The sequence below is a fragment of the Lynx canadensis genome, chromosome A3 (genome assembly GCF_007474595.2).
Source record: "Lynx canadensis isolate LIC74 chromosome A3, mLynCan4.pri.v2, whole genome shotgun sequence".
NCBI classification, from domain to species: Eukaryota; Metazoa; Chordata; class Mammalia; order Carnivora; family Felidae; genus Lynx; species Lynx canadensis.
In genome coordinates this window covers 82,478,727-82,504,638 of record NC_044305.1, presented here as the reverse complement: position 1 = coordinate 82,504,638, position 25,912 = coordinate 82,478,727, and the positions used below count along the sequence as shown (strand labels likewise).

Genomic DNA, 25,912 nt, shown 5'->3' with positions numbered 1-25,912 from the left:
AACAGATCATGTGGAGCAGAGATGAGCTAGTCTAGCTCAGGCCCCTGTGAGATAGATCAGCTCACCAAATCACCAGATATATTAAAGACCATCCTAGACCATCCAGCCCCAGCTGAGCTGGGCAAGGCCAAAAGAGCCATTAAGTCAACAGACCAGAGCCTCATGAGATATAATAAAGTGTTTATTGTTTTAAGCCATGAAATTTTGTGGTGGTTATACAGCAAAAGCGAACTGATACAAGAACCATACATTACTGAGTTTATTGGAGCCACAGTTGCCCCAAATATGATTTTTCATTTTCTTCCAATTCTAAGAGCTCTGATTCTCTTTCAGTATTAAGCTTCTTTTCTCAGTATGGTCTTTACAGAAGAAAGAGGGTGGGGAATAAAGGTAGAAAAAATGAGGCATGATGTTAAGAGTGAGGAGGAACAGATATGAATTATAGAGGTGATGGTGACACCAAAAAGAGAGGTTGCTACAACTCATACAGTGGTGGCTAACTTCCTGGGAGAAGGTCACTCTACAAAATTGGAATCTCTATGAAACTCCCTGGCACTGACCCCAGATGTCCCTATGTTCAATTGCAAAATTCCCCTTCTGTTCCATTCCTTAGTTCCTCTCAAATCTTTTTCACGATCCCAAATATGGCTTTCTATTTTGGTACTTAGAATTTTTTTGGCTATAAGTGACAGAAACCAAATTTGATCTTCAAAGTCCAGATCATCCTTAAGCTTTAGGCGAGATTGAATTCAGTTGCTCAAATGATGTCCTCAGGGAACTGTCTCTCTGTCTCTGTCTCTAGGTTCTGCTTTCCTCTGTGCTAGCTTCATTGTATCCCTTAATCCCAGACCTATTTTGTAGGTCTTAGAGTTGAGTGGTGACAACTGTCAGTTATGTCTCCTCATCTTTGGGAGACCGAACCTTCCTCCCCTTCCCCACCAGTTACCCTAATCACATGAAAGGCACCAAGAGTCATCCAATTTTCCAAGTCAAAAACTTGGAAGTTATCCCAGACTTCTCTGTTGGTCCCCACCTCTAATAGATCCGAAAGCCAAGTCATTTCTACCCCACCTGTGTCTTTGGAATTGGTTTTCCCTCTCCACGGCCACTGCTACTGTGCTTGTCATGCACTGTTACCCTGTCATGGAAGAAGAAAGTTTCTTCCTAACCAGTCTTTGTTTTGCTTCCTACAAACCATCCTCCAGGCCTAGAGGAATCTATAAAAAATGTAAATTTGAGTGTAGCATTCCCTGCTGAAAAAGTTTGGTTATGGGGGTACCTGGCTGGCTCAGTAGAGCATGTGACTCTTGATCTCAGGGTTGTGAGTTGGAGCCCCATGTTTGGTGTAGAGATTACCTAAAAAATAAAATCTTAAGAAAAAAAAAAAGTTTGGTTATGTAACTTGTGTAAACTGCTTTATAAAACTGGGGTACAAACATGATCCCACTGGTGATTTTTCCAATCACTTGAACCCCTTGCTGCTTGGTTGGTAGAGAGCCTAGTTAATTTGGATGGAGTTCCCTAGAAACAGAGCCTGAGCTAGGGGTAAGTGTTGTTATTTTAGGGGCCTCTGCTCCCTGCCACTTGGGCTGTGGCTATGCTCACTGTAACTCAGTCTGCCTGCCAGTCTATACTACAGTCTTGGGCAGGAGATTGGGAATTGGTGTCTTTCCTCCTAAGAGGCCCAGAGCCCCCCACTCAAACTGCTGTACCCAGTGACAAATTCTGCCTACGTGGGGTCTCAAAGAGGGGCCTTAATCCAGTCATAAAAGATTCATGCAGAGGTCAAAGACACAAATGCCTGTAGGAGCCTGAAGCTTGACAGATAAGGCAGAGGCCACCCAAAACAATCAGTTGTTACCATGCAGGAATTTGGCACTCACAGTTGCTACACCTTTGGATCTTTTCAGGAGCCACAAATCTTAATTTTTAAGTGAAACATTCTGATTTTAAGCTGTTAGCTTAATTTTAATTTTAATTTTAATTTTTAAGCAGGAGAATCAAAACATGTCTAGGGCCTTATCTGGCCCTGGAGCTATCAGTTTGTGAATTCGGTTTTATGCCCTAAATCCTAGAACAATGAATGCCCACTTGTCTCACATTTGCATAACTATGGGGCCACTGCAAAGAATTGGGGCTGACAAAGATCAATTGTGAACCAGCTACAAAAGGTTCCCTGACTTCAACACGGTCTAAAGTCCTTTAGTGTGGCCTACGTGGCCTCCCTGACCTGGCTCCTAGCCTTCTCTGGGACTTGTTACTCCCGCATTTCCCCACATGTCTCACACCTCAGGGCCTCTGTGTTCACTGGGCTATTCCAGAGGCCCTTACTTCGAGTTATCTAATCAACACTCACACCCTCCTTCAAGATCGGATTCAAGCACCCCCTTTCTCTGGACAGCCTTCCTTCCCCCAACTTCTGCTTTCTCCCTGGCTTACTCCAGGTTTTAGAGGGGTACCCCACTGCCCTAACGTTTTCTTTACAGGCCTGTTGTCCCACCCGACCTAACCCCTAGAGGGGGACCCTGGGTTTCTTTCCTCACCTCTGTATCCTCATTGCCTCATAGAGTACCCACACTTTAAGTGCAGATTGGAGGAATGGGCCTCGAATTTGAAAAATAATGAGCCTAACCATTTTCTTTCACACGCCAGAAACCCATTGGCAAAGAACTCGTAACTTTTGAGAAAAATTGAAACTTCTTTAAGAGAAGACTGGAGGGAACCCTCTGCATACTTTCATTTTTAAAATGACCCACATTTGTGAAATATTTGTTGCAAAGAAATAAGTGTTTATACTTCCTCAGCTTTGGACATAACTGAGTTCTATGAATTCTAGAACTGGAGAACAGCTGAACTGACTCCTTGCATTAGTTCCCCCCCCTCCCCCGTCTCAACCCCATCGAACCTCAAAAGTCCCAGGGCTCTTACTGTCAGGACTGTTGGCTGCCTCGGAGGAGAGACGGAACCAGCTGCTCTAGAATGAAACAGTACTTCTACAGAGACGGCGGCCTACGTTAGGAGAGCGAGCAGCCACAGTCGAAAGACCCTTTGAATTCGCTCTGAAATCGACTGAGGCTGGTAGAGGTGTAAACTGAAACTCCAGAGGCTAACCCTAAGCGGTTACATTTTCTCGACCAAAAGGTTTCCCAGCCCTGTCACTCATTCCCTGCTTTCTCTCCCTCCCCAACGCGCACACACAATTTTGGTGGACCGCTGCACTTGACATTGAGCCTGTCTCCGACCTGCAGTAGGACACCTCGGGGAGCCGCGAGGTTGGCGTTTCATTCATAATATATGACCTCAAGGGAGGAGGGAGACAGGGACAAGAGCCTTTCATCTCTGTTACTTAAAATCCCAGCAGCGCGACCGAAAAGGAAAATGAGCTGGGAGTGAGCGGCATCGGGGCAAGTATGGCACGATAACGGTACGAGCGAGCGCGTCAGAGGCCCGCCCGCCGGCTATTTATACTGCGGAGATTATGCAATCTGGCTCCAGCCATTCAGGCCCGGAGTGGGACGCCCCGCGCCGCGGGGGGGGGGGGAGGGGGGCATCATTCCCGGGCTCCGGGTCAGTTTCTAAGTTTGCATCATCCCCTTCATTACGAGAGCTTGGGTTTCCATTCCTGCCGGCCGGTCTTGGGGGAGACAGCTGGGCTACAAACTCACTTGGCACACGCGACCGCTTACTTAAACACAGTAAAGGCACCGGGACGCCAAGGCGCGGCCGAGTGGCGCTCGGGGCTGGGCTCAGGGCAGACCGGAAGGAACTGATAAACCCAGCGCTAATGATACCTGCTCCCTCCCCCGTCGGAAGTGTCCTCCTAGCGCCGGTCATTGAGAAATACCGAAGGGGCAGAACGGGGGTGAGGTGAGGACAGGCCTGGGCGCAGCTGCGCGCGCCTCGCGGGGCGGGGAGCGAGCCCGCCGCGGCAGTGGGGCCTTCTGCCGGGCGGGTCGGGCGGTACAAACCTTAGGGCACAGCAGAGTCCTCTCCAAGTCACCCCCGCCCCGCGCGCGCCCCGGCGGGGCTGGAGGGAGTGATTTACCAGATCCCACCAGCAACCCCACCCGGGGAAGATCTACACTCGCGGCCCTACCGGACCCCGGTAGGAGAGAAGGGGCGAAGGACGCGAACGAGAGAGCGGATCGCCCAGAAAGATAAAATGTCCGCTTCTCCCGGCGCCAGTGCAGGGCAGTAGGGAGCGGGGGCTGCTGCCGGCTTCCGAGTGAAACCAGACCTGCGGGTCTACTGAGCATGCCCATCCAGTGGCCTCCGAGGGTCGCTCCGGTTCCGCGCTCCGGGCTTTCTCCGCGGCCGGCGGAAGGACCCGAGTGAGGGGGAGTGTGGGGGAAATGGTGCTTCCCTGCCCCGGACTCGGGCTTGAGGGGTGGGTAGGTGGGGGTCCTCCTTGGGGGCTCCTCTGGGTGTGCGTCAAGCTGTGAGAAGACCGACTCTACTTTTGAAGCTGTACGATCTCACTCTGAGTCGACACCCATGAATTGATCGTGTTCAGAGCTATCTGCCCCGTTTTGCTGGTTATGGGGGAGAGACACGGATGTGGGTATTTAGCTTTCAGTAACGTTATTAAGTTAAAGTCCTAAATCCCTAGTATTCTAGTAACAATTCTACAGACTTGGGTAACACCCTGCTATTCAGATCAATAAACACATCTGAGTTATTCGCCCAATACTGCCATTTATTTTACGGAGCTGCAGGAGTCAGTAATTGATGGGGAGGACCTGCTAGGAACATTTCCATCAAAAAGTCCTTTTGGGTGACGAACAAGGAAGAAGAGAACTGGAAGAATTTCTTTACAGGAACATGACGGACCGTGAGTGAAGGGGGGTGGCATTTGGTAATACAATTGGCTACAGAGAAGAAAGGGTTGCCACTGATCTATTTGCAGTGTGCTGCTTATTAACACACTACCTTCACTGTGTAGCCATTTATTCTTCCCAGCAATCCTACCTTGTGGTATTATCCTGACCCTACAGATGCCGAACCCAAAGCTCAGAGAACTGGAATCTGGCATCAGGGTATCCAAGCGGGGACCTGGTGACTCCTGGACTTTAGAATGTTTTCCTTTGCTCCTCTGGCTGCCTGGTCTGCCATCTGGGCCATTCACTGCTATTAGCAGGGAACTGGATTAATGAGTGGTGATGACACCAATTCACTTGCCTACCTGCAGAAATTAATTCATCTCACCTGCCACCTTGCCATTTGGGTACTCTGAAAGTGGAGGGTGGAGCCACAGAGATGCCCATTGGATGGATACTTCTGACATGGACAAATGTCTGTTCCTGGAAGTTCAGGAATGACTGAGTGGGATCTCTTTCAGCACCTCCAGGAGAAAAGCAATGCCCAAAGGTGAGAACTGGATAGATGCCTTAGCCTTATGGGGATTTAGAGAACAAGGAGATCCTCCTTTGTTCAGTGCTTTCTCATAGACTGTCAATGGCCCCCAAACCTGAGAAAGACAAGATTGGCCTTGTTAGCCCTGTTTATGAAGAAACTGAAGAACTGCTAAGTCTTACTCAAGGTTTCAGGGCTGCTAGGAAATAAACAGAACCCAAGCATTCCTCCTGTCTAGTTCTCTTTTCAGCACTACATACCAGCACTCAGCATCAAAGGTGGGTGAACACCAATCCATGTCCACAAAGATCATGGCTGTGATAAGCATGAACCTAGGTAAACCACTAGATTCTCCTTGACTCAAGGTGATACTCTTACTATCTTTGGAACACTTATAGCTCTCCAAATGCATGTATATACCCCTTACATATACTAACTATTTGAGACATATATTTAATCTCTTAATTTGTTCCATGGTTGCTATTTACTTAAAACCTCTGCATGTTTTCTTGGTACATTCAGGAGGATGGAAAAGTCTACTGTGCTTGAAGAGTAGGAAGGAGCGGGGGCTGTATCTCTTGCTCTCTAGCAAGACCCTCAGAAGGAAATACTGAACAGCTATGTAATTTGTGGGACCCACTGCAAAGTAAAAATATTGAGCCCCTGTTCCAACACTATAAATAATTTCAAAATTGCAACAGGAGAGGGGTGGCTCAGTTGGTTAAGCATCTGACTTTGGCTTAGGTCAGGGTCTCTGGGTTTGTGGGTTTGAGCCCCACATCAGGCTCTGTGCTGACAGCTTGGGAGCCTGGAGCCTGCTTGGGATCCTGTGTCTCCTTCTCTCTCTCTGCCCTTCCCCGCTCACACTCTGTCTCTCTCTCTCTCAAAAGTAAATAAACATTAAGAGAAAAAAAACAAAAAACAGCAACAGTGGACACTCAAAGCAAGTAAAGATCCCTGTGTAACTGGACAGGTTACATGCCAAGGAAGCCAGTCCTGTCCGTTGCCCAGAAAGTGCTGCTTTGGAGAGCATGGGCCCACCCAGCCCCATGGTCCCAGGACAAGGCAAGAAAAATCATTTAAAGACAAAGGTGTGGGGGGGGGGGGGAGGGGGGATGGATCCAGAAGCTCTCCATCGCCCCATCTGTGCCAAAGCCCACGGGGCTGGTAATCTCTGGCCCAGTAACTACGGCCTTCAAGGGCCTGGGACAAGGGGCATCCTCAACCAACATTAGAGAGGTTTACTAAATAATTTTTAAAATGTATTTGGGCTTACCTTTTAACCCGAGGAAGTCCATCATTTGTACTGAAATGCAAACGTTTCTGGGCTGTGCTGTGTTGGATTTACTTTTTTTTTTTTTAATGTACAAATAACGATTCCTCAAAAACGCCCGTTCCGCTAGCAAGACAAAGATCACAAGATTCACGTGAAATTGAGAAAAAGGCCTCTGCCATTCAGAACCCCGCAAAAAGCACCTGTGCCGCCCCCACCCTCCTGCTCCACGGTTAGGGGCACTTGGTCCTCTGAGCCCGAGGACCCCTCGGCGCCTCCCCTGATCTCCGCGTCTTCGCCCCCGCCCCCCACTATTTTTAATCCAGGGGTTTAGATCGAGGGAGGGAACCAAACTGGAGCCAGATGTGTGCGAGTCCCCGGCTCCCGCCTCCTCCCTATTCTCGGGCATCTTAAAACCCGGAACGTGAGAGAAAAAGGATCCGGAGCTAGACAGACGCCGCACAAACAACTCCGCTCCGCTGCTCCTCCGGGAGTGGAAGCCAGTAGGGAGGGGGAAAGGAAGCCGGGCATGCTCAGTAGGCGGGACAAAGTTGTTTTTTTTTTTCTCCTTTTTTTTTTTTTTTTTTTTTTTCTTTCGGTCGCAAGTAGGAAGCTTTTTGCACTCCACCACCTCTGGCCGCTGGGAAGACGTCATCGCTTCCGCCCTACTTCCTCCTCCTGTTGGCGGCGGTGAGAATCCAATATGGAGTAAATCGGTAGAGTCGAGAGATGGGGCTCGGACGGGCGCCCTGCACCGCCTCCCAGGCGCACCTCCCCCGGCTGCCGACCGCTCCCCGGAACCGTGATTGGCCCGGCCCCGGGGGCGACCCCGGACCGAGCCCCCACCCCGGCCGGCCCTCTTCTCCTCCTCCTCTCAGCAGTCCCCGCCGCTCCACGGCGCGCTTGTTTTTCTCCTCCTCTCCCCCACCGCCGTCCCCTGCCCAAATCTCTCCCCTTCTGCCCGCAGCCTAGCCCCCAGAGCCCCTCCTGCCTCGCCCGCGGCGCTACGGCGCTCACTCCTCCGGCAGCCTGCCTTTGCACCCCTTCCCCAAACCTCACCTCGCGCTCCTGTCGCCCAGCTTCCCCTTCTGCCTTCTGCGGCGCCCCCTTCATCTCTTGCGGCTCCCCTCCCCAACCAAATCAGGCGATCTCCGGAGATGTGAAGAAGGGGGGTGAACGGACAGGAAGATGAAGGGAGCAAGCTGCCCGCCGCGGGACAGGCGTCTAGGTGAACAGGAAAATGACCGAAGAAACACACCCGGACGAGTAAGTTTGGCCGCGGGGTGGGAAGAGTGGTGCCCGGGCGGGGGCAGCGTGGGGGCCGGGGCTGAGGACGCAGGCGGGGGACGCTGGTTGGGTGAACTTGGCGTGGGGTGCAGCGACTCGCTGGCCTGTGGGCTTCGGGATGCGAGATTCTACCCTTGTTGAAGTGAGGAGGGGGCAAAGGACTGCTGCGGTCCGGCGGGGGTGCGCCTTGGGGTCGGCCGGCTGGTGCCGCGGCGGGGGCCAAGGGCGAGACGGGTTACCTCGTGGCGGTCCCCGCTCCTTCTCCGGAGACTCACAACACCCCCTCCCCCCCGAAATCTTTGCGGCCGGAGCCCAAGACCTGACACAACCCCCCGCTCCGGGTTCTGGGGTCGGTGGGTTTCACTTGGTGACTTTGTGACTCCTGCCCCGCCGCTCGCCCCTTCCTCCCGGGTCCCTTAGGGAGCCCACTGGGGCCCAGGCTCCGCCATTTCGTTTCTTGAATCGCTCTCATTGCATACCACATTTTCATTCATAAAAACACGGCGGAGCGAGGAGAGGACTGGGCGCGGACTGCGCGGGGGTCTGCGTGAGCCCGGATCCCCCGGCGGATCATCGCGCCGGAGCCGCCCGAGGGGTCCCGCGGCGCGTGTGAGCGGTGTGTGCACACGCTTGTGGGCTCGGGACAGGCGCCCCGCGGGGTCCGGGCAGCTCGGGGGCGGATCCGAGTCGTGTGCGGCGGGGGCGGGCGGGAGCGTGCGGGACAACGTGCTGCGGGCCTGTGTGTGTGTGTGTGTGTGTGTGTGTGTGTGTGTGTGTGCGTGTGTGTGGGTTCGTGTATGTGTGTGTGTGGGTGCGTGTGTGGGTTTGTGTGTGTGTGTGCGCGCGTGCACAGGCATTCGTGCCCGGCACGCGAGCCCAGGGGAACAATGCTGCGGGACACTCCGCTGGAGGGGCTCCGGGTCTGACCCACCGCCCTCCTCGGGATGGGTGCCTTTTTTTCCCAGCCGCAGGCCAAGGTGAGGCCTCCCTGCAGCCTTGCGGTCGCGAAATCGCGTTTGTCTTCTCCCACCCCCGTCCGAGGCGTTTCCAATCGCCGGAGAAGCGGAGGCCGGGCTCCTGGGCCCGGCGCCTGAGGGTCGTCGGTTTCGGGTCGAGTGGTCACCGCACGGTGGCTGTTGCCGCTGCTCAGTGGCTGTGCCCGCCACCAGCCACTTTTTTTTTTTTTTTTTTTTTTTTTTTTTTTTTTTTTTTTGTGAATAGACGCTCTCCTTTATTGTCACATGATATCCTTCCCCTCCTCCCCTGCACATTCATAAATCCGGAGACTGCCTCGGCTCCTTCATTCAGAGCTGCCATTAGCCAAGGTAGCAGTGGAGCTGGCTTGGGCGTAAAGAGACGGTTGGCAGCCGTGAGGACGCGCCCTGGGGGGAGGCCCAGAGCTTGTCTTCGGGGAAATAGGGGCTTCGGGTAGCTGCTCTCCGGGGTCTTTTGCCCCTGCAAGCATTGAGAGTGCGGGGAGGGGGAAGTGGACCCCAGGGTTGGATGATGGGGAGGGCTTTTCTTGCAGCAGGTGACAGAATGTTGTGCTCTACACTTAAGAATCTACTTCACTTTTTTTTTTTTTTTTTAATGTCCCTTTATCCTTTGGTGTCTGCTGTTTGCCAGGCTGGGCGGCTGGGCGGGAGGGGGTGTTGAGAGGGTTGGTGTTTGGGAAAGGGAATTTCCTTCCTGTGGTCCCCAGAGATATTTGCAGTAACCCCTGGTTTGCCAGACACCCGCAGCTAGAGAGCATCCCGCCTTGTGTGCCTGTCGCTGCCCTCCCACCACCTATGCCGGTGTTTCTATTTTAGGTATTTTGCTTTGTCTTCATAGACTGTTCTTGAAACGGTAAAAAGAAAAAAGTTGCGCTTGTAGGGCTGAAATATGGAGGGGAAGAAATATGCTGCTGGGGCCTTCCTCCCTTTGGGACTTGACTAATGAACAAGTATTTTTTCTGGGTCTTCGTTTGTCCTTGCACACAAATAGCAGTAGTAGCAGGGAGGGACCATTGCCTTGCAACCTCTGAACTTGGGGATTATTGTTGGAGATTGGTTCTACTTGCCCTGCATTGGGTTCCTTGGCTCCATCTCTTGGGAATACTGGCCCGGATTCTCCCTTTTCACCGGAGCATATCAGCTTTGCATCCTACCCCATCTTATATCCAAAGCAAAAGGATTTTGGGTGGAATCACCAGCAAGAAATGACTATCTCTATTTTCTGCTTTCAGAGCAGCTTAGCATGGAACTGGCTGCCCCCACTGCTCTCAGAAGCCCAATTAAGACAGTGGGTATTTGAGGACAGGTTCTGGTTTCAGTTAGAGAAGCAGAAAGCTGTGGTACCTTAGCCCCCTGCAGAAGTGGCCTTCCCGGGATTACTTTTAATGCAATGACCTTGGCCTGAGACATGAATGTAAGCCTGTAAGAAAAACAGGCTTCATGGGCTATAAACTGCCATTTGTGGACACTGTCCATTATATTCTTCAAGTTCTTATGTAATGACCCATCTGAAAAATTCCTTTTAAATGTTAATGCCTGGAAGAAGGTATCTCTCTGGTTACAGAGCTTTGCTGTGATTGCTTTTTTGTTGTTGTGGGGTTCTGCCTGGAAGCTCCAAGCTAAAATCATTGCTTGATTACAGTAGTCATAGTAGCCTAAGTTTTTGCTAGATTTATTTTACCCCTCCCCTGTATGAATTTTGATCTTTTATTTTCTCTTCAAATGGCTTTATGTTTGAGTTCCCGCAGATACCTGTTAGAAGTAGACGAGGAGTGTTACATATAAAGAGAATTGGTGACCTCAAACTGGAGACTTATGGGAGATATATTTATGCTTTAGGTAAAATAGATTTTCTTGATAGTCCATATATATTTGAGGTTTTTCTTTCTTTCTTTTTTTTTTTAAAATTTTTTTTTCAACGTTATTTATTTTTGGGACAGAGAGAGACAGAGCATGAACGGGGGAGGGGCAGAGAGAGAGGGAGATACAGAATCGGAAACAGGCTCCAGGCTCCGAGCCATCAGCCCAGAGCCTGACCGCGGGGCTCAAACTCACGGACCGCAAGATCGTGACCTGGCTGAAGTCGGACGCTTAACCGACTGCGCCACCCAGGCGCCCCTATATAATTTGAGGTTTTTCTTAAGTGATACAGATAAATGTCACATTTAGCATCACAGTACAATAAGTCAGAATCTTGCAAGTGGCAAAATTGTGCCTAATTTTAAAAAATAATAAATGTTTTGTCTTCTAATGCTCCTTTCCATGGGATTTAAAACTCCGCTAGTAAATATATGGTAGTTCAGGAAAGCTTGTCTGCTCTTTGTTGCCGATTGCCCTAAAAAATAGCTTCCATATAGAAATACTCTGACCATCTCTGATCCCACTCCATCTAGAAATGCATGTTAAGGTTTATAATTCCACAGACTTTTTTTTTATAATTCAAAAGTAAAAGCATCGAAAACTATTGAAAGTGATCTTTTGTACATAAGATGGAAACATTTTTTAAATCCTGTGCAGTTTGTCTATCTTAAAGCATTTGATTTGGCCATGAATGGTTTGGAAATTCATAGACAAAATGAAGAACCCTTCTCAAGCAAGCTTAACTCAGGGAGACATGGGTGCTCTTTAGCTATTTTGTTCCTCTCATAAACTCTTCTCTGAAACACATATCTCACTGAGAATGGGACTTGTAGCTTGTCCTTAGTCCTGTTTTTCCTAATATTGAAAGGTCTCCCCTTAAAAAAAACTTAAATATTTTGCTGAACCATTTCAAAGAAATTAGACATCAGAACACCTTTGTCTAGATACTTTAGCTTTCCAAAAGATGAGGATGCTCTTCCGAAGCCTCAATACTATCACACTTTACAAAATTAAGAATCATGCCCTGTTGTCTTTAACATTCAGCCTAATTGATTGAAAAATGTCTTTTACAACTGCCATTTCAGCCAGGTGGCCAGTTAAAGATCCTGAGTTAAATGCAGTTAATTTATACTTAGGCTCAAGGCTCAGCCATTTGCTCACTTTTTGATCAAAGGCAAGTTACTTACATATCACCTTGGTTTTATCTGAGTGAATAAAATGAAGTAAATATTACCAGTCTCATGGAGTTGTGAAAATTAAATGAGATAGCCCATGTAAAGCTTACGGTTCAGCACCAGGCATAAAACAGGTGTTTGGTATTGGCTCTTTGCGGGCCCTGAGATAGATTTCTTACAGGCTCAGCTTGTTAATTTTCACACAACCCTATGAGGAGCTACTGCATTTAACTGATGAGAAAGCTTAAATAAAGTTGCTTGCCTAAGCTAGCAAATATTTTTTTATAGTACTTTACTCATTTATTCTTCCCAGCAATCCCCCCAGTAGATGTGGCATACTACCCCCATTATAGATGGGAAACTGAGGCCGGGAGAAGGTTGAGTAACTTGTCCAAGGTCATCATCATTAGTAAGTGAAGGAGCTGGATTGTGGACTCTAGCAGCCTGGCTCAGAATGGACTGTTTTTAACACACCATGAGGTACTGTCTGAAAAGAAGACAGGGGGCCAGCCTTAGTCATTCTGACTTCCGAGCTCACACTGTTTCTGTCAGTCTGTCCCTAATTCTTCGGTATTGGTGACAGTCTGTCATGCCGTATTTTTTCTACTTCCCTTATCTTCCCTGAAAATGATACGAGGCACATACGGAATTAAAGTGAATTTAGGCTCACATACTGAGCCTGGGTGGCTCACTTGGTTGAGGTGTCTGACTCTTGATTTTGGCTCAGGTCATGATCCCAGAATTCTGGGATCGAGCCCTACCTCAAGCTCTGCACTGAATGTGGAACCTGCTTAAGATTCGGTCTCCTCCTCTCTCTCAGCTCCTTTCCTCTGCTCACACACACACACTCTCTCTCTCTCTGTCTCTCAAAAGTAAATTTAAATAAACATGGGCTTGAAAATTCTTTGATACACCTTCAGATAATCGTAGAATTCAGAGTTGGTTATTGCTGGACATTAGCTGTACATTTATTGAAATACCAGTTGTGTAAATTAGACTTGGTACGACAAATATTGATCTAGTTTCTTTGCATCAGCCTTAAAAAAGGGATGTTTCAGGGTGCCTGCTTCTCTCAGTCCATTAAGCGTCTGACTTGATCTTGGCTCAGGTCATGATCTCAAGGTTTGTGATATCAAGCCTGGAGTTGGACTCTATGCTGACAGTGCTGAGCTTGCTTGGGAGTCTCTGTCTCTCTCTCTCTCTCTCAATAAATAAATAAATAAATAAACAAACAAACAAACAACTTTTTTTTTTTAGAGGGATGTTTTCCTCCACATGGACAGAATCCTTAAATGTTAAAAAACATGGAGTTGACTCTGTGGAATTGGAATCTTGGTCCATTCATCAGAAGATCTTGAAAGCAAGACAAAAAAACAAAACAAAACTTGGAAAGACCTTAACAAGCCTGTAAGCCAGGACATTATCATTGTATAAAATTAAGTGCCTACTTTGAGGCCATCCATCTTTCTCTAGGTGGTGGGCTTGGGCTTCTCTCCATCTGCTAGGCTTGTTTCCAAGGGATTTAGCAAGTGCTTTCCTCTTTTCTAGCTATGTTTGATCCCCTTCTTTCCACTTCCTTTAGCCAAATGAAACATATACAAAGTGAATCAATAGAAATACCAAAACTATTCTGCCTCAACAGCTGCTTACTCGTGCTCTTTATTCTGAAATTTCTTTCTTCCTTCCCTTCAACAAGTGAAATTCTGTTCATTCCCCCCCCCCCCCAACCAGTTCGTGGCCATTCCTTTATGAAGTCCTGCTAGACTTTCCTCACCCTCCACTCTTCGAGTCAAAACTGAGGACTTTTTAGAGCATTTTTTTTCCCACACCGTATGGCAGTTATCACCATTTAGCGTGGGTTCTTAGTAGCTAGATTCTAGGTTCTTAGTAGAATATGAGCTTTTTGGATTCAGGATTACCTCTCAGCTGCTTAGTTTTCTAGTTGTGGCTCAATACTATTGGGCACATTGCTTTGTAAATGTCCGTTGAACTTAAAAAAATGGGTTTAATTATTTTAAAATTCTTTGTCCCTACCAACAAATGCAGAATGCAACGATTACAATCATTGTATTGGTTAACTTGCAGTGTGTATAAGCCCCCTCTGAGAAAGTCCATGTTCACAGGTATCCTTTGGCTCATTTTGTGGAAATTGGGTGCAGAACTATCTGGTGGTAGTGGTCTGTGATTGATAACTCAAAACCATTTTGAATTCCAGTCACTGTTGTAGGAGTTGGGATGTGGAAGATTTTGAGTGCAATAAGCCGGGGCCTGTGTTTCTGCTTCTGCAGGAAAATCTCCGCAGAAAATCATAATATTAACAATTTGCAGTAGCTGCAGGGTTCTGATGGAGTCTCAACACTTGAAGTTGGAGACGGCCGTGCTGATGAACACCAACATTGGCATACTCCCTATTTTACTGGACTGAACACAACTACACAATCTAACAGCAAAATCCTCAGAAAGTGAACAAGATAATAGAGGCAGAGCAGGACGTTTTGGCGTGTGTGGTTATTTTGGCTTGTTTTCAAATAAATTGGGCTCTTGTGTTGTTGTTGTTGGTTTTTCTGAGACGCAGTCATATTGATAAACTCTTGTAAATGTTTCTTTTTAATCAATATTTAAGGCCAGAACACTGATGATTTTTTTTTTTTTTAAGGCATTTCCTGGGCTTTCAGTCACTGGAATAGAAGGACTATTTATACTAGTGCACACAGTGCCCTATGGAGCAAAATGCATTTTCTGTGTGCTTGCCCTAAGATGCTTGAAGAATTGTTGCCATGGCTTGACATGTGTCCCATGTCATGGGAAGGAAGTCAGGCCAGGATTTTAGTAAAATACTTGATAGTAACTGGCATAGGAGTTCACTAAATTAAGTAGCAGCTGTTGTATAACTAATTTCTCAGGTTGTCTTTGTCAGCAGTGTGTTCATCTGTGGCATATCACATACAGGGTAGCAAATTGTGCTTATGTTATTTATGCTACTCTCAAAGGGTAGTTTAATATTTATGTAAAAACAAAATTTCTGCCTTTGCATTCACGTAGAGTGCAGAGGTGAAAAATGGATCTTGACTTCATCCTAGCATTTTAGAGCTGGAGATTAGAACAAGGGCAGCTTCTAAAATGTATGGCTTTGGCTCCTGTGTGTACTGAAACGATGATTTTTCAAATCTGGTTGTTTTCATTCTTAGATATATTCCCTTTGGTCCATTCCTAAGTGCTTAAATTTAATTATCAGTTTAAGTTTTTTAATTGTCTTTCCTAGTTCATCTGGTAATGACATCTTTGTCTTTTCGTTTCATTACTTATTTCTCTTATTTCTTTTTCTCCTTGGCGTTGCTTGGCTCTGGCTTCCAGTATTGATTTTTCAGATAAGCACTACTTACTTTGTATTTGCCTCCCGCCCTGAGAATGCACAAAGAAGGTGGCTCATCTGCCCTTCTAGGTGTGGGAATAGAGCTTATTCACCCTTAGGCCCATAACCTTGCAGAGTGCAGAGCCTTTAGTAGGCTTTCTGCAAACGTTTATTAATTGGTTAAAGCAGATACTCATTAATTGAAACATAATTTTACCTTATATCAAAATATAAAGTAGTATTCTTACTGTACCTACATCAAAAGACTTTGAGGTTGCCTTTTCAAACTTCCAGGAGGGGTGGAAGAAATACAGCTTTGGGGTCACACCCTGCCTCTGCCTTCTACTGACTGAAGGCTCCTGGCCAGTGCTTTAAGCCAGGAGCCCTGGGTTAATGTAAATGAAGTCACTCTACTGTCTTATTCATAGGCTGTTAAAAGTGGAAATGAAATTGTGAAGGTAAAGCATTTTAGCACAGTCCTAATGAATTGGGAATTCAGTGGGACTTCCTCACCTCTAGTGTCTCACATCATGTAGCAAGGTATCCTTTATTTTCAGAATTACAAGGTAGAGGATATCCATTAACAATATTTTACCTTCACGTTTTTGCGGCAAGAGACAAGATTCTCACTTTATTGCCTGTGAGAGCTGAAGTGACCTGCTCAAGGGAGTTTCTAGGAGAATTAGACTCTAGAAGTCATGTTCTGCTTTTTATTTGGCTTTCCAGTGCTGTGCTGGTAGGTCCTTCTAGAGGTAGCACTTTGGTTTTGGTGCTGTAATATCAGTGAGGCCCAGCTGACTACTGGCCTTTTTACTCAGTGATCTTAGCTGGCTATTTCCTGTTTTGTAGTAGCTTGCTTCCTCTCTTACTGTCAGTGCACTTACCTGTAGGAGCATCCTTGGCTTTTTTGCCATCCCTGTCTGTGGTCTAGAAATCCATCACCAATGTCATTCAGATTGTTTCTAAGAGTCAGTAGTCTTCGGAATGGGATGGGGGCGGGGGCCGAAGGTTCTTTTAGGAGTAAGTTGGGCTTATGACTTGTTTTGTCTACTTGCATGCCATGTTGGTGTTTATGTTTTATATTTTCAGCAAAGAATGAAGTGAATGCTAGAGCAGAGGTTTCATTTAATCATCAGCATCCCAATAATTTTACTCCTTTTACAGATCTTTTAAAGCTGTGTAAGTGTGAATATAGTCTTAATGTAGTAATTAAATCTTTCCTTCCTTCACTTAATAGGTTAAATCAAATCTGTGCTTTTTCTTAGGCTCAAAATTCCAAAGCAGGTCTGCTCTGCCAGAGTAGTGTTCACTGGCTCAGTGTTACTTTTGGCCCTGAAGGCCTAATGGTTTCCTTCTTATTAATCTGTGTTTAAATGGGTTTCAGATCCAGAGTCTGCTGTTTTTAAACCAGCTTTAAGGCCCTTACCATCCTTTTATGCCAAGGGGATTCAGGGACACCAGATTACAGGTATCCGTTTTGAGTGTGGTAGACTTTGAACCTAAAGAACTTGACTGTGGAAGATCCTTGGACTCTAATTGCAAAGCCGTGTACAAATTATCTCATTGGGTAAAATAACCAGGGTGGTGAGGCTTGAGGAAAGGGAGTGACCCGGCTGTTGAGCGCCATTCACTTACTGCACCTAATGCACAGACACCCAGTCTTCCAGACGGTACCAGAGCTGTGACTCAGGGAGAGTCTCTGTCCTTAGGGAACTTACGTTCTAGAGTGCTGGGCACTTTCTTATGCCTTAGGGGTGTGAGGACAGCATCATCTTGATGATTGACTGCCAGAGTTGTTTTCTCTTTCGTTCCCTTGCTTCTGCAGGGTTCCTCCTAGAGCTGCAAGCATTGGGATCCCAAATTTGGGGTGGGAGGACCTTGTTATCCAGATCATTAAAGGAGCCACATACCTTTCCCAGAACCCCCCTGACAGATCCTTCAAGTTATTTTTAGGGTGTGTGTGCGCTTTGTGTACACAACACGTGCACTCACACGTGGACGGAATATGTCTGACAGGCAAGGGAAAGATTCAGAGAGGTTAAGTAACTTGTCTGAGGACACAGCAGAATTTGTTATTTTTAGTCCAGATCCTTTGACTTCAGGTCCCACTTTTGTAGAGTATCCCCTCATAGAGCTTTAGTTTTCTTGTATAAAAAAAACTGTGTGTACAGCTTGATTTATATTACTGTCGAGCAGTTGAAATTAGAACTCACGTTGGATCCCGAAAACACACCTCAAAACTGAGGTGACATTTCTTTCTTGCATTCCTTTTCAGCTCTGAAGACGGAAGCAGGGCCCACAGAGGTGGCCTTTTCTGTACTGATATAAAGGGTGGAGGCACCTGGGTGGCTCAGTCAGTTAAGCGCCTGACTCTTCATTTCGGCTCAGGTCATGGTTTCGTGGTTCGTGAGTTCAAGCCCCACGCTGTCAGCGCAGAGCCTGCTTGGGATTCTCTGTCTCCCTCTCTCTCTCTGCCCCTTCCCTGCTCATTTGTCTCTCTCTCTCTCACTCTCATTCTCTAAATAAATAAATAAGCAAATAAACAAAAAGGGAAACTATAGGTACCTCTTTGGGAAAGACAACTAGCCACCTTATCCTTGGAAGTCCCTATGAGCAGAATGGATAACCATGCACAGTGTTCTCCTGAACCTGTGGTTTAGCCTCGTTATTTTGAGAGGAGGACCAAACATGAACTTGCATTGGGAATCTTGCAAGATGAGGCATCTGATTTAGTAAGGCCTCAGATTCTGCATTTTTTTTTTTTAATTTTTTTTTTTTTTTAACGTTTATTTATTTTTGAGACACAGAGAGACAGAGCATGAACGGGGGAGGGTCAGAGAGAGGGAGACACAGAATCGGAAGCAGGCTCCAGGCTCCGTGCTGTCAGCACAGAGCCCGACGCGGGGCTCGAACTCACAGATCGTGAGATCGTGACCTGAGCCGAAGTCGGCCGCTTAACCGACTGAGCCACCCAGGCGCCCCAGATTCTGCATTTTTAATGAACTTCCACATGCTGCTGGTGCTCTTGCTCCATGGACCCCACTTTATGAGTAGCAAGGGCCTATCTGTGCTTGTGATGATAGTAAGCTCACAGCTGCCAGGTTTGTGTCTTCAAAGGCGACTTCACATACTTGGCATTTGTTGAAGAAGCTCATTGGACAAGATGGTGCTGCTTATTCACAGAGAGATTATCAAGCAGCCACTTCCCCATCCCTGGCAGGGTTTCCGGCTTTAAGATCCAGCTTGATTTTCAGATGGGCTTGTACTGGAAGAATTTTTTTCTTACCGCTTAAAAAAAGTTCTTGGTGAATGCCAGGAGGCCAAACAGATCCACCACTTAAAGAAATACGGAGCCCTTAACACGTTGTGTGTAGTGTCTGGGGTCAGCTGGCATGCGGCACCTTCCAGACAAATCCGTCTTGTATGGAAAGCCTGCTGCTCCAGGGCGCGCTCAGCCCTAGAAGAAATCACAGGAAGTAATTAAACAGAGAAGGTCAGAGAAAGAGGAAGTGGTTGTGTTGTTTCTGATGCGAATAGCATTGTTGTTCCTAGGGATCCAGATGCTGGTATTTAAGTCTTCTGGAATGTGACTGCTTGGGGATTTGATTGTATTTAAATTGCAGCCCTTTTAGTTTATTCTTTAGACAGCAATCTAGTTAGGAAATGAATTGCTTTTAGGTCTTATCAGGAATACCCACGTGCCTAGGCAGAAGTTTTAAGCAGGGAGTTGCTTAGAGCTTGGCAAATTGCACCTAAATGAAATGAATGTCAAGACTATTAGAGGTTAATTTTAGGTGTCTGGAGTTGTCCTTAATTCTCCTGATTAAACACTTTAACATAATAGTTTCCTTAATTGGAATAATGATGGAATATAGCATGCATATTAAACCATTTACCCAAATTTGAATAGGGTTAAAATGCAAATTATCCATCACTTGTCAGTGCTTACTCTTTAGAGATGATCCTGGTGAGAGATGGGGAAGAGACTGGAATGTGAATCCACTTGAGGCAGCATTGCTAGGAGAGCCAAGAATAGGCCAGAGGATGAAGGTGAGAGACCCTTTGTTCCCCCAAAACAGAAGTACTAGAAACCCCAGCACTGATGATGGTAATAACTGCAACATGGAGGTAGATGCAGTGGGGAATCTGAAAGGAGCGGACTGTAGACCTTCTCGTTGTATCTTCATTAGCCTGTCATATTTTTTCGTAGACAGGAGGGACATAGGAGACTAAAGATCTTCCCCTTCCTCCAGCATTTAGACACCCCATCTGAAGTCTTGATCTGATGCCACCACCCAGCAGTTCCCAAACGAGTGGCTGAGAACCCATAAGCACTCTAGGTGTCTGTGATCCGAATATATAATGTCACCCATTTTTATCTATTCCTCTCTTTCAGTGTACATAGCTGCATTTATAGAATATAAAACACAGCCTCATCAAAATACAACACAATTCACGGTGAATGTTTGTTGAATACTTTTCTCAACTCACAGATACTAACAAATACAACTGTAATCCCTGGGGAGGGGAGCTGGTCCTTGAATTTTCTCCCTTTGAGTCTTTATGCTTAGAAATTGGGAATCCTTGTGGCCCTCATTCTGGATGTAAGAATGTAAGTGTGGTCATTCTGTAGAGGACTCATACGTGAGAGGGTTTGTTCCCACTCCAGGGTAGATTGGTTGGAAGGTCTGAGGAAGGTAGGGGCCAAGTTTAGTTGGATGAGGACAAGTTGGAAATGAGTCAGGACATCTCCCCTAGAGCCTTGGCATGATGTGGGGTCTTCTGATTCTCTTCCAGTTCTTGCCCCTTTTTGTTCCCACAGTCAGCGTTATCCAACCTGTGCTGTGCAGATCTCAGATGGATACCGAGCAGCAAAGAAGATGGGTACTGTGTTACCATATGCATAAAGCTCTGGGAGTCCAGAAACTTAGGTTCCCATTCCTTCTTTGCCATTAACCTCCTATGCGACCTGAGTTGTCGATCTTCTCTGGACTCTGCTTTCTCATCTCTAAAATAAAGGGTTTGTATAACATGACAATATTGAAGGACTCTTCTAGTTCCAGATACTGCAGGGAGAGTTAATGTTAAAAAAAATGTATTCGTATTTATTTGTAAGCATAATATTCTTTTTGTTTTGTTGAAGCATAGCTGATGCACAATGTCACGTTAGTTTCAGGTATACAGCATAGGGATTCAACAACTCTATACCTTACGCTGTGCTCACCAAAGGGTAGCTTCCATCTGTCACCATACAATGCCATTACACTACCATTGACTGTATTCCCTATGCTGTACCTTTCACCCCTGTGATTTATTTACTCATTCCTTAACTGGAAGCCTGTACCTCTCCCTCTGCTTCACCCATTTGCCCATCCCCCTCCCCTCCTGTAACCACCGGTTTGTTCCCTGTATTTATGGGTCTATTTCTGCTTTGTCTATTTTGTTTTTTAGATTCTACATATGAGTGAAATCTTTGGTATTTGTCTTTCTCTGACTTATTTCACTTAGCATAATACCCTGAGGTCTAACCAGGGTGTTGCAAATGGCCACAGCTCCTTTTATGGCTGAGGAATATCTCCTGCTGTGAGTGCATAGGCATGTGCCACATCTTTATCCATTCATCTATTGATGGACACTTGAGTTGCTTCCCTAGCTTAGCAATTTTAATAATACTACAATGAATGTAGGGGTGTATATATCTTTTGGAATTAGAGTTTTTGTTTTCTTTGGGTAAGTACCCAGTAGTGGAATTACTAGATTGTATGGTATTTCAATTTCTAATTTTTGAGGAGCCCCTATACTGTTTGCCACAATGGTTGCACCAGTTTACATTCCTACCAACAGAGCACAAGTGTTCCTTTTTTTCCGCATCTTTGTCAACATTTGTTATTTCTTATCTTTTTGAAACTAGCCCTTCTGACAGGTGTGAGGCCATATCTTATTGTGATTTTGACTTGCCTGATGATGAGTGATGTTGAGCATCGTTTCATGTGTTTGTTGGCATAATATTCTTTTTTAAAACAGAAAAATACAAGGCAGAATGTAAGTACTTTTGGTTGCACCAGTCAGGGAAGAGTTCACTTTTAACAGGAAGGGACTTGAATTTTACAGGACTCGGGTAAGGATGGTGGTGGTATCTTTTGGGGAGGCACAGGTCAAGCCATATAGGGAGGAAGCATCTCTTGTCCAAAGGTTTCTTCCATAGCCAGGAAACTCCTCTTTTAGGTTTATGTTGGGGGAGCTCAGAGAAAGAGCTGGTTGACTTCGCTGAGGCTAACTTTGGGAGGCTACTGAGTGCCAAGCTAACGAAGTGGTTATTTGAACATTTGTTCTTTAGGTAGGACAAAGCTGTTTAAGGTTTTGAAGCAAAGAGATGATGAAGTGGTAGGTTGGTAAATTCAAATTAGTCAAACTAGTTAGAGGGTGCAGACTAGGCCGGAGTCAAAGAGGCTGCTAATAATTGTTGCTCTGGCCATACCTGGGCAGGACTTTTCTCTCTGGCCTTAATTAAATGCAGAGGCATTGCTGCAAAAAGCTTTGTTCCAAGGAGGGTGTCGTTATGTTTATTGGAGGAAGGTCAAGTGGGCTGTGAAATTGAGAACAAAATTAACCAACTTACTTTGTAGATCAAGTCTACAACTTGGGAATAACCCAAGTTGTTTTAGGGTTTTTTTGTTTTTGTTTTTAGTATTGTTACTTCTGCAGAAACACAGCACTGATCCTGTTAAAATTGCCCTGGTGAAAGTGGAGGATACATTGCCCTTTCTCAACAGAGTGAAATGGTTGCAATTAGACCATTAAATTACAGAACTGGAGAGGATCTTAAGAAAATACCATCTCAGCTATCTTCTTTTACACACAAATTGCAGTCTGGAGAGGTCGAATGAGTATACTGGGGTCACACAGCTAGTTGGTGGTTTGGGGATATGTCCGTGAGCAGATGTCATCTGGCCTTGGTTTCAGTCCTATTTGGGGCGCTGTGTTAATATTCATGACAATTGCTGCCCTCAAGTTGTGGAACCTTGGAGAGACAGGAAAAAGATGGTGGAAACAATCAGTTCAGGTAAACATGGTCCGTGTAGATGGTGAACCATCAGGACAGAACAGATTGCTAGCCTTGGTCTGCTCCCGTGCAGTAGGTTGCAGTACTTGAGCTTGCCAAATGCTGTCCCTGTGTGGCTCGCCTGCAGATGGCAGGTAGGGGTCCTGAGGTCTGGCTTCCACGTGTTGTGTTTCAGGGACAAAAGGGCAGGGAGTAGAGACAGAAGAGGGCCTCTTTAGCTCACCATTCTGCGAGAGAAGAGATGAGCCCTTAGATGAAAAGTTGAAATACATGTGATGGTCAAAGGTTTTTGCACCTGGGCACTGGCAAAAAAGTTGATGAAACATTACCCCTGCTTGTTTTTTCTTCCCAGCGCCAGTGCCTCTGTTCGCCCCATGTGTTTGCTTTTGATGTTAACTGCCAAGGCAGTGTGGTCATAGACAGCAGGAAGTAATATTTGATATGCAGGTCTCGTGGGGTGGGGGTAGGTAGATGCCAGGATGGGAAGGGTGGCGGTTTTGGCACATTCGTGTGAGAACGTGGCACGCTTCTCAGCCAGCAGGTGTTGTTGCAGCTAAGAAAGGAAGGGAAGAGTTGATCACCTGGTCATATAAGAGCATGTTTTATGGTAGCTTTTTACTCTAAGTTTTTCTAAGGTCTCTGCCGCATGGGTTGAACCCAGATAAAGTTGGGATTATCCTTTGTACCAAACACAGCTAGTGGTGTGGCCAAGGGCATTTAGAAACCTAGGCTTGGGGAAGAACGAAATAAATCTCCAGAACAAGACACAGTCCCCAAGAACCAAAGGTCCAGCGGCCAGGCTGGGAGGACTTACCCTGTTCTGACATGGTGAGACCTGATCCGCTCCCCATTCTGGCTTTGAAACTACAGTTTTCAGTCAGGACTCCCCCTGGGATAACAAGATTCACACTGCTTGTGTAGGATAGGGAACTTGTATTTTTAAAAATTTCTTTCTCTTGGGCTTCTGTCACCCCTCCCTTTTGTTTCTTCTTGTTCATCCCCTTCAGCCAGGCATTCTTCTCACTTATAAAGGGTCCCTTGTAAGCCTAAAGATTGCAGCGTGGAGTTTTCAGACTCCTACTTCCAGTGCTTCTGGGTCATCCAAATGATGCGGATCTTTTGTTCGTAAATGATGGATTCCCCCTTCCACATTCCTCGTGTTCCACAACGAACAGCACAACAGTGACCAGGAGAATTAGACAGGTGTGGTCCACCCACCGCCCCTGGCATGCACCCTAAAACAGCCCCCCCCCCCCCCCCCAGCAAATGTCCTGATTCTCAGTATCACAGGAGACTCCAAGGTGGAGCATGTCTGGGGGTGGTTTGGGATGCTGTTGAGGATGCAGTGCCCTTCCTACTTTCTAGTCCTATCTGTTTCATCCCCAGATGAATTGAATTAGAATTTCATCTCCACCCTGTGTGTCATTGTTGAAATAAACCTCGGAGAGTCTAATGTGTTTTACACTACAGGATTGGGAAGAGGGGAATGGCCAGCCAAACCTCTATAGGGTTGTAACCAACCAAGATGGTATCGACTAGGGAGAATCTCCTCTTTTTAAAGATCCTGGGTGACAGATGTTAACTAGACTTATTGTGGTGATCATTTCACAGTAGACATAAATATCGAATCCTGTGCACCTGAAGCTAACATAATGTTATGTGTCAATTATATTTAAAAAAAAAAAAAAGACTCTCCCACCCAGTCTGTCACTACCGTTAATTTATCTGCCATTTGGAGTAGTCTGCCATTTTGGAAGGTATTCAGAAGGCCAGACACATCCATACCAGCGAACGGGAATATTCTGAGGAATGTTTCTCCTTCTTTTCTTGCCCTTTCCTCTTGGTTCCATCTCATTTAAGTTGGATAACAAATAATTGCTAAGGGAAGACGATACCAAATTGATGTTACATGTGAGGTGAGATCATAAGAGACAAGAAATAAATTCTGATTGTTGATCCAAGAGCTCTTTATTTAACAAAAAAAATTCGAAAGCATATGAAAAGATCACCTACAGCTGTCCAATATTATGACTGTTTTTTATTATTTTTAAAAAAGGTTTTGCCGAAACTTTGAAAGACCTATTAACTTGGTGATGTAACCCAGATGCCTTTAGGATGCAACTGATCTATTTTAATAGTTGAAGTGGTAAATATAGGTTTTGTTTTGTTTTTTTCTTTGGTGGAGTGGAACCAGTTATTTTTGCAGGGAACAAGTTCTCGCATTTGATTTTTGACAAACCTTTGTTAACGTGGGACTGGTATTTGCTCAAATTTAAAGGAAAACAGAATTATAGAATCATATGCTTTTACCTAGAAATGAAAATACATTGACTTAAAACAGATGTCTCACACAAAAACCGATGCCATGTTTTAAAATTGTAGCTTGTCACCCAGAAGTAGGAGAAAATGTGAAGTGCAGACACTTAAAAATGGGACACAGTCTTGCACAACATTGTAAATGTACTTGGTGCCACTGAACCATACACTTAAAAATGGTTAAAATGGTAAATTTTATGTGATGCTTATTTTGCCACAGTTAAAAAAATTAAAACAAAAAAATGGGACCAAAGTCAATGACTTAATAAGAGCTCAGAGACTTCTTTGCAGAAAAATAGCAGGTGAGCACAACTTTCTGGGCCTGATGTTTTCTGAATCTCCTATGTAGAATCCTCATTTGTAGGTTTCTAGTTTCCTGTTGATCCCTAAGTCCTCTACCATCCCCTCTTCTGTTCCTTCCTCCCCTCAAAAAAGTTCCCTTCACAGAAGTCTGAGGCAGATGAACTTGGGATTACTCCAGTGGCACTCCTAAAGGTTCCTGCAGTTGACTGAGTATGTGCATTTCTTTCTGTACTAATGTGTCTTGACAAGGGGTTGGAACCTCCGAGAAAGTGCTAAAGGTCCAAACAGCTTTGCTGTAGAGCTAACAGCACAGCTGGTCTTCATTGTGGGTGGTGTGGCTATGAACCCTTCCCAGCCAGGGAGACCAGGGTTGAGGGTCAGCTCATTCAATAGTGACCAACCAATTTGGCCTTGGGCAAGCACTTCACATCCCGTGAGCCTCAGTATTTCTCAAGTAGAGCAAGAATGCTAATTCGGAGGTTGGGACAGCCATGTGGGATAATAATGCAAAAGAATGTGTTAACACACATGTAAAGATCAAGCAAGTCGGCCCTTCCTCCTTTCCCCTATTTGGAGACCAGCAGATTGCTAAATTGGCAGGTGAAATTAAGAATCACTTAATTCAAACAAACGTGTGAGAACAAATTTGTGCTGTAGCGCATAAGAAAACAATCTGCTCCTTGAAAATGTTAGGCCCTTTTTTGGGGTTTTTAAGACTAGATGTTTCTCTTTAAGTAGTTTTACTAGTAGCATGTTGGTGTGAATTGGATCGTTAGCCTTTCTGAGGCAGCATACCCCTACAGTGGGAATACTGGCAACTTTTTATATAACTTGTGTGGATTTTTCAATAAATTACACACTAACTCTTACCAACAAGTGCTCATTCTTGATTGTTGAAAATTTATGCTCATTCATAAACTGTTTATGGATTTGACA

General features: G+C 45.9%; 1 protein-coding gene across 2 annotated transcripts in view; it reads left to right on the top strand.

The window, feature by feature from the left end:
• Positions 1-7,205: 7,205 nt before the first annotated feature.
• SPRED2 (sprouty related EVH1 domain containing 2) overlaps positions 7,206-25,912 on the top strand; it is a 113,035-nt gene continuing 94,328 nt past the window's right edge. Inside the window, exon 1 of one of the 2 annotated variants that reach the window (XM_030310716.1) lies at positions 7,206-7,891. In XM_030310716.1, coding sequence (XP_030166576.1) covers positions 7,814-7,891 — 78 coding nt within the window. In that variant the 5' untranslated portion in view covers positions 7,206-7,813. The remainder of the gene's footprint in view (positions 7,892-25,912) is intronic. The other variant, XM_030310715.1, reaches the window with a different exon arrangement.